The sequence below is a fragment of the Geospiza fortis genome, unplaced genomic scaffold (genome assembly GCF_000277835.1).
Source record: "Geospiza fortis unplaced genomic scaffold, GeoFor_1.0 scaffold102, whole genome shotgun sequence".
In the NCBI taxonomy this organism is placed as follows: Eukaryota; Metazoa; Chordata; class Aves; order Passeriformes; family Thraupidae; genus Geospiza; species Geospiza fortis.
In genome coordinates this window covers 635,889-644,693 of record NW_005054373.1, presented here as the reverse complement: position 1 = coordinate 644,693, position 8,805 = coordinate 635,889, and the positions used below count along the sequence as shown (strand labels likewise).

Below are 8,805 nucleotides of genomic sequence, written 5' to 3'. Positions count from 1 at the left end.
CACTAGGTGACATTTAAAGGTCCCTTCCTACCCAATCTATTCAGTAATTCTGATATGTTCATAATGAACATTTGCATTACTGTCTAGTCTTGCAGTAGATTGTTTGGGTTCCTTTAAATAAGGTAAGAGACTTCTCCTTTTCAATTCCCCTTGAACTGGAAACATTTGAAAATGGGTACTGAAGAACTCCACAGTAATGTTGTGTTTGGAGTATCTGTTTCTAACAAGCTGCTTTCTGAAGCTTTTCAAGAAAGTGACTTTGTATTTGCTGTGGCTCTGAAATGTCAGAATCCTTATGTTACTTTCAAAATCTATTAAGTTAACCTTGCAAATAAGATTGATTTCCACGTATCAAAATTTACTTCAAATAGATAGAGAATAAAACCAATGAAGAAGAAAACCCTAGGTGCTTCTTTGGGCAGCTTTAACCAGGCAGCAATTCAGGCCCACACCTCTTCTGTTCTCTTCCCCAAATAGAAATGAAATGCAAGGTTCTGTGCTGCAATCCTGCTCCAAGTGCCATGTGGTGATTTCCAAAAGTCAACAGCCAAAAATGTCAAGGTTTCGAGTACCAGGTTTTCTAAATAAAACACAAACTTTTCCATTGTAGCTACATGCAGCAAGTTTCAGAGTGCTACTATTGATGTCTATCATTCTATTATTATTCTATTCTATTATTCTGTATATTATTCTAGTCTATTATTGATGTCTATTATTCTTTGTATTTAACAATATTTTCCTGGTGCAGCTCTGCTAATCAGTTTGTTGGTGATGTCTTTGCAGATTACATCAGACATGACTATGTGAATAACCAGGGATAAGCCAAAGGCAGGACAGGATGTCAGAATAAGATACAAAACATTTTTGAGGTATTTGTTTTGTTTTGGATTTCTTTTATTGTGCTAAAATATTTTGTTGTCTTTAAGAATTTTAAGCAAAATAAATGCAGTAATTCTGTGCCATTCCATACTTAAAACATTCCTTAAAAGTTTTAGAAGCCCTTTTTTGATGAAGTAATAATTGATTTGCATGGTTATCTTCATGTTTCAGCTGCTAATTATGTATTTTTATGACACTGAAATTTTCTTGACCACAGGGGCTGGTGAAGTCCCAAAATGCTATTGGACTTAATTGGGACAGATTGTAGTTTTAATTCTGAACATTAAGAAAGATCAGGATAATTTGAACTGAGTGAAAAGAGGGCCATATTTAGGTTAAGCTTAAATTACTTTTAAGGCAGATAAAGTTCATTCTTTCCTAAGGTAATTTTCTAGTGTGTGACATCTTCATCCTTGGCTTAGCAGCTGCATTCTGGTGAGAGAGAGGAATTTTGTCCTAAAAAAGCCCGATGTGTGAACAGAAAATACAATTTACCTCCTAGAAATTGTAATAGATCCAAGCAGCAGAGCTGAATTTCAGTTTGTTCTGTTCCACAAGCAGAGAATGTGTCCTTCAGACGCCTCACAGTGTCCTGGGAGCTTCCCAGCTATTTTTGCAGTTGCTCTCACATCTCTCTGCTGCATCTGCATGCATTTATTTTCATTTCTGGTTTCTTGGATTGGTCCTGCCTGGATTTTCTGGGCAGAATGTGTTATTCTGATTCCTGACAAAGAGTTTTTAAAGGGTTTAGACAAACACAGCTTCATCCAACACCATCTCAGTGCCAGTGTCTTCACCTGGTAATGGTCACTTGGACCATTCTAGAAGAACAAAGTGATCCCATATTCAAGGCCTTGGGATGGAAATTGAAATTGCAGTGCCATAATCCCTACAGTCATGTATAGGCTGCCATTAATAAGGGGGGAAGAGGGAGACCTCTGTGTGCCTGTCATAAATCAATAGAAATGCTTTCAGGTTTCTCTCAGACATGGCCTTTAATAGCAGGAATCAATATGATTTGTAGAACACAGTATACTTTTAAACAGCAGGATATTCTTGAGGCCTAATGTTTAAGCTTCAATTTGTCTCCTGTTTGTTGATAGGCCTTCAGTTCTGCCATTCCACGTCTTTCTTTGGGAGAGATGTCTGGAAAATAATTCTGTTTTCATGAGGACTGTTGAGGCTTCACGTCTGGTTTTTGCTCCACGTTGGAAGGACAACAAAGCCTTAAAAGAGTTTCGTGAAATTAAATGAATTAATGTGTTCTTTGAAATTCTGATTCATGTAATCTATTGCCATGTTCATTTAACCAGAACCATTTGTTTCCCTTAAGGTTGGGCTGATCTGAGACCATTTGATAAGTTATCCAATAGATCTTTGTAACAAGCTTGTGGTTTTTCCAAAACAATAACATGTTTTGTCAACAAATTTAGCTGCTTTCTGACTTGCTGTGTTGTTTGTTGTGAGCAGTGTATTAGAACAGCTTTATTTCCATCCTGGTTTCTTTCTACTCTTCCCTCACTTGCTGGAGCAGAATGAAAAGTCAACAGTCTGGTGCCATAATTTGCTGTTTTCAGAGAGACACGAGCTGTAATTTAATGAAGACTTTGCCATTTTAGCTTGAGATAAAAGAGAGAAATTGAATTTTTGACAGAAGAGGAAGAGTGGTTTATGAGCACAGCATGTTGGAAATGAAACCAGTCTAAAATCCCTTTGTCAGGCATTGAAGTTGCATGTTAGTGGTGGGTTAACTCTGGCTGGACACCACCAGAGCTAGTCTGTGTGTCTCTCTCAGAGAGGGGAGGGAACATATTAAAAAATGGCTTTTGGGTCAAGATAAGAGCAGGAGAGATCACTCAGCAATTACTGTGACAGGCTTGACCTGAGGAAATCAGCTTAATTTATTACCAATGACATCAGAATAGAATAATAAGAAATAAAAGTAAAATAAGAAACAAACAAACAAAACTAAAAACAAACAAAAAAACCCAAAACCTTGAAACCTGCCCCCCCTTCTTTCATATTCATCTTCCTGCAGTCAGAATCGCTCAGGTGTCAATCAGAGAGAATCCCAGCTCGATTTTGAACTTGAACATGCTTTATCTCCCAGAAACAAAAACCCAGAGCCAGCTGTACTCGATTTCCTCATTAATAATTAATAGCAATGATGATGATGGTGGTGGTGATGGTGTGTTTGTCCCTGCAGGGCGAGGCCAGCAAACCATGCAGTCATCAGGGCACCGTTTCCGCGATGTCGAGCACCACCCGCTCCTGGCCGACAATGACAGCTACGACTCCTCCTCCTCCTCCTCGGAGGCTGACATGGCTGACAGGGTCTGGTTCATCAGGGATGGCTGTGGCATGGTCTGTGCCATCATGACCTGGCTCCTGGTGGTCTATGCAGACTTTGTAGTGACTTTTGTCATGTTGCTGCCTTCCAAAGACTTTTGGTACTCCGTGATCAACGGGGTTCTCTTTAACTGCTTGGCAGTGCTGGCTCTGTCGTCACACCTGAGGACTATGCTGACTGATCCAGTAAGTATCCAAGAGTTCCTTGGCATTGGATTGTCCCCTCCATCTGCACAGAAGTTTGGAGAAATCTTCTCCTGCTGGGAAAAGTGGTGTTAGAGCCAAAAATCCTTGTGTTAGATTCAAAATCTTCGTGCTAGATTCAAAATCTTCGTGCTAGATTCAAAATCCTCGTGCTAGATTCAAAATCCTCGTGCTAGATTCAAAATCCTCGTGCTAGATTCAAAATATTTGTGTTACATTCAAAATCCTCCTGTTAGATTCAAAATATTTGTGTTAGAGTCAGAATATTGTTAGATTCAAAATCCTCATGTCAGATTCAAAACCCTCAAGGTTTTGATGATACCTGTTCTTATCAGAATGGTACCTCTACTTGTCCTGTTACTCTATTAATGAAACCATAGAGGAACAGTCAATATAAAATTTATAAAAGTGTTAGACTCAAAAAAAAAGCCAGTAAAATATTACTCCAGGTCCTGAAGTAGCTAGTAAAGTTTAGTCTTCTCTGTCCTCATTTTTCTTACTTTTTTTTTTTCATCAGATTTATTTTCAAAATTTGTACCTTCATCCTTTTGCATCTCTTGAAATGCTTCTTCCCATTTGTGGCACATGGAAGATCTTTTAGAGGTGGATGTGCTGCAAAACCTCAGGCACACTTGGCATAGTGGAAAAACCACTGTCTCATGTGATTCCTGCATTTTTGTCTTTGAATATTTAGAGTCAGAGAGAAGGGAGATTTCAACTGAACGCACATCAAAGGGTTGTAGGTGTAAGAGGTCTTGAAAGTGCTCATTTCTTAGAACTTTTACTCCTCAAGATTTCAAGAGATTAAATGGTTGAATTTGTAGTAAAATCTATTACTATTTTTATGGAATAAATCTGGGAAAAACATCTATTTTCTCCAGATTTTTGGAGACAAATGGAGATTTTTCTCTGGTAGCAGTGTATAGAGAAGCATTCAAAAACCCAACAGGGTGTTGTAGTTAATCATTTTCTAGATCTTTGATTTACTTTTGTCCACACCCAGTGATGAAATATCACAACTTCTACAAACTGTGACAGCTCGGAGAGTTAATGGTTTAAGGATTTATTGCTTATAAATATGAGCTGGTAAAACTGGGTGTCTTTCTAGACCTGTGGTGTTTTTTATGATCCAGACTGAGATGAGTCACTGCTTTTTTCCTCCATTCCTTTCGTGCTGACTCCCAGAATGGAAGGTGCAACTGTGTGATAGAAACTAAGATGAAAGGAATGAACTGCCTCAAAACTCGTGTGAATTAAATTTACACTTGTAACTATAAAAAATAGATTTTTGCTGGCTGGCTGTGACTGTGAAAGATGTTTTTGAAACAGAGTATATTTTTGTCAGCAAAATGCTGTAAAGCATGGTCTGAGGTTCTGATCCTTGTGGCAGGTGAATAGGGGAATGTAAGATGTTTGCACCAAATATTAACTGGGGTAAGAACGTTCAGATTGCAAAATCCAGCTCAGGAGTACAACATGAGTGTTGAAGGAAGTCCCTGTGTACCCCTGTGAGCACCTGGTTGGGTTTGAAGCACCACTCAGCCACAGAGCTCACCTGGAACAGGACCTGGGCTGTGTCTTGGCCAACACAAACACAAATTTATTATTCCAGGCCATACTTAACAAAAATTCCCCTGAGCAGAGGGGTGTTTGGCAGTGGAATCTGAGTTCCTGCTGGCTTCTTAATTCTGTCCCAGAACTTCTTAAGGTGTCTGTGTCAAGTGCTGATGTTGCCAGGGAGTTTTTCTGAATGAGAATTAATTGTAGAGTGTTGCAGTTGGCTTAGGCTGACCTGCAGAAGGCTCTCCCTGTGTGAAGGAAGTGCTGACCTGGAGCAGTTGCACAGAAAGGCCACCTGGCTGTCACATCCCAGTTTGTTTTGCAATCACTTCCCCTCACAGATAAGGCTTTATCTCCATAAATGAGCAGGGTGACAATGATGCTGAATTACTTTCTCCTTACTAATCCAAATTTAGATCCTGATCTCAGGATGCAGCTCTGTGATAATCAGATCAGAGAACTAATCACTAAAAGTTAATTTCTTTTCCCAATCAATTTCTTTTTAATCAGTTCCTTCAACTCTTTACCACAAAGCTGCACAATAAAGAAAAGTAAAGAAGCCAGTGCTGGTCCTGCTAACAGTGTCCAAGCTAAGGATTTTAGGGGAAAAAAAAAAGACAGTTCTCAAAAACTTGGGGCAGGTGGTTAAACCCTGGCTTCAGAGAGTTGAAATAACATCTTTCAAGTAGTTGCTGATTTAACTTTTGTGGATGATTTGGCCCATTAATCAAATGCCACAAGAAATATTCAGGGTAACTCCTCAGCAAATGATGGGCAGTGCTTGTATCTGCAGGGTAAGATGTGTCTCCCTCTTCATTTCTGTGGGCTGGTGACAGGATATTCTATGAGAATTAAGCTAATACTTGGCCAGAGATGAGTCTTGCTGGAATAAAGCTGAATTTGAGGTCAAGCAGAGGTAATTTATTCATTTGGAATTGATTCTGGCTTATAGCAGACTGGCTTTGAATAAATGAACTTATTTCAGCAATTATCCTGAGGTTACTGGTATGAAGTCTATGAAATGTATTTTTAAATGCTCTCATGCCATTTAAGAAGCTTTTTCTCCTCTAATTGAAATGATTTCAGGGGGCTGTGCCCAAAGGAAATGCCACTAAAGAATACATGGATAATTTGCAACTGAAACCAGGAGAAGTGATCTACAAATGTCCCAAGTGCTGTAGTATCAAACCTGAGCGTGCACACCACTGCAGGTATGCCAGAGTTCCTTCAAGAGTTCTGTATTTGGAGGCCTGGAATAACATTCCTGTTATTTGTTCATTTTTTCCCCCACAAATTTCTTTCAATATCCACTAAACTTTGAAATTCTTACATTGCAGAGCATTTTGTAAGTGTAATGTACAAAAAATGACTGTGGATGGAGGGAGAGAAGCAAGAAACTCTTTAAGATTTTATTACAATAACTGTGCTCTGGTGTCTTAAATAATTTTGATCAGTGAATATCTTTTCCTGTACATCATTCCAGTTATTGTGCTGTGCTGTGGGTAATGCAGGGCAAAGAAAAGAATCTCAAATTTCTGAGGGAGCTGATTTAAGAAGTGACTCCTGCAGTCTTAAATGAACAAAATTTAGAGGAGTTTAAAATTATTACTTTGTGTCATCTCTTCTTTGCAGTGCATTTGAAGTTGTATGTGAATTGGCAGATTATTTTCCCAAAGTTGCCTGAATAACTGGTTAAATGCACTTCCACTTCCTGAAAATCCATTTGAATAAGGACAGAAATGATGATCATTTGAACTAAACATGCTATGGAGGAGATAGTAAATGCATATTTGTAATTCTCAATCCTTGGAGTTTTCAGGCACTGTGGGAATGCTTTTGTAGTGTTTATTGTGTGCCAGTTGAAAATAGCTGTGCCTGCATAATCAGGGCTTACATAAAGATGCAAATGCTTCTGGTGGCTCTCTAGGTGTGGGGAGTGATGTGTGTTGAATTGTGAGAAGTACTAAACTGAAATCTCTGTCTTAGTGCCTGTCAAAAGAACAGAGCAGAGTCTTGTCAGGACTCTGAGATCATTCTGGAGCTTTGTGGGTTCTAAGTTAAAAGCCTCATGTGTGTGTGTGTCAGTGCTCAGTGCTACGGCTGAGAAGCTGCTCCCGTTTATAAATACTCAGCCTTGGCATGGAGCTCCTGTTCTTCTCTCAGCTCTGAGTGGGATTTTGGATCTGGAGTGTGAAGGGAGAAGTTCCATGGATAAACAGGGGAGGATGGAATGGTCTCCAGTTGCTTTGTGTGTGCTTTAGGCTGGCTTTGCTCAGGTGCACATCCCAGGGCTGCCTTGCTGTGCAGGGATGCTGCTGCTGCTGCTTTGTCAGCTCAGGAGTGCTCACTGGAGGATGGCTGGGGGTGGAGGCAGCACAGCTGCTCCCAGAAAATCCCTGGGGATCCAGGAGAGCTGTGCAGTGTTCACAGGGCCTGGCTCTGTGTGCATGAGGGACAGCTGGGAGCCCCTGCAAAGATGGGCTGCATCTCACTCCTTTTCTCATCCCATATTCAGGTTGAGACCTTGCAGGTATCTGTGGAAAGCATTTCCCACATCCTTCCTCCTGGTAGAATTTGCTAATTTGGAAGGAGCCCTAAGTGAAGACATCATCTGTTGAAATACTCCAGCTCTTTTTCTGTCATATGTATCAGAGATCCTGGAGCTCAAATGCCTTCTTTAGAGCAAGAATTTGAGCAGCATTTATTTTTAAAGCAGAGCAAGAATGGATAATGTCTGTGATAAAGCAAATACCTGCTATTTATATTTCCAGAGTTGTTTTTTTTCCCCAAGTACCTGTTTGGGGATCCAGCTTTGTCTGTCTTAGGCATTGTTTTAATCCTTTAATCCGTGATCAAATATTTTACTTAAGGGCAAAGGAGTAATTTTGAGGCTTGCTCAGTGCATCCCTGGCTCCACAGAATATCTGAAAGAGAAATCCAGAGCCTGAAAGTGTTGTGAGCCTGCTGTCATGTTTTTCTCAGCAGCTGGATTTCTGGTTTAATTGTCTTTGTTTCTGTTAATTTGATTCTTTACCTTCAATTTATCACTGCAGGAGTTTACCCAATAGAAAAAGGGTTTGTTTGATTGTGCTGCCAATTTTTTTATTGGTTTGCAAACCCATTCCAAGGACATTAAAAGGATGATCAAGTCCCAAGTATTTAAAGTGGCAATTTGCTGATAGAAGAGGCTTGAAAATGGAAATTGAAGCTGGTTGCTGTTGGGAAATGCTTACACTCAGAGAGGCACAGTGCATGTTTTCAGTAGTAAATTATTAACAGAAGAGACTCTTAGGATGTAGTTACGAAAATTGTTGTGCAACACTGCAACAGAAGTTCTTTTCAGGAAGAAAAATAGTTTCATAATACACAATTAGTGAGGGGGAAAAGAGCAAGAACCTTTTATTTACAGCTAAGCATCTCTGAAATAAAGTGATGCAATTGAAGTGATGTTTTAGTGAACAGTTAACATTTTCAGCACAGGGAAGAGCCCTATCCTGAGTGAATGGGATTTCGTTTCCGCTGAAGGAGCTCAGCTGTCATCATTTCTGCCTGTTCTGAGTGCCTGTGTTTGTGTGTGGGAACTGGTACTCTGAATAAAGTCACTGACATGTTTCCACCAGGCTCCCAGGGAATATCTGTTATCCACAGCCATTTCTCTTGAGTCTTTAGCTGTGTCTTTCTGGATGTTATCTTTGGCGTTCAGAGCTGTAATTGCACCTGCCTGAGTTCATGGAGCAGCAATTCCAGGCTGGAGGAGAGACTTTCCTCCATCCACAGGTGCTTGTTCTGTTTGCTTCTTTCTTCTGAACAGCC

General features: G+C 39.9%; 1 protein-coding gene across 1 annotated transcript in view; it reads left to right on the top strand.

The window, feature by feature from the left end:
- The first annotated feature begins 781 nt into the window (after positions 1–781).
- Positions 782–8,805, top strand: part of ZDHHC7 (zinc finger DHHC-type containing 7) — a 14,595-nt gene continuing 6,571 nt past the window's right edge. Inside the window, exons 1-3 of the mRNA XM_005424766.3 lie at positions 782–869; positions 3,086–3,414; positions 6,079–6,203. Of these exons, the coding sequence (XP_005424823.1) occupies positions 3,103–3,414; positions 6,079–6,203 (437 nt within the window). The 5' untranslated portion in view covers positions 782–869; positions 3,086–3,102. The remainder of the gene's footprint in view (positions 870–3,085; positions 3,415–6,078; positions 6,204–8,805) is intronic.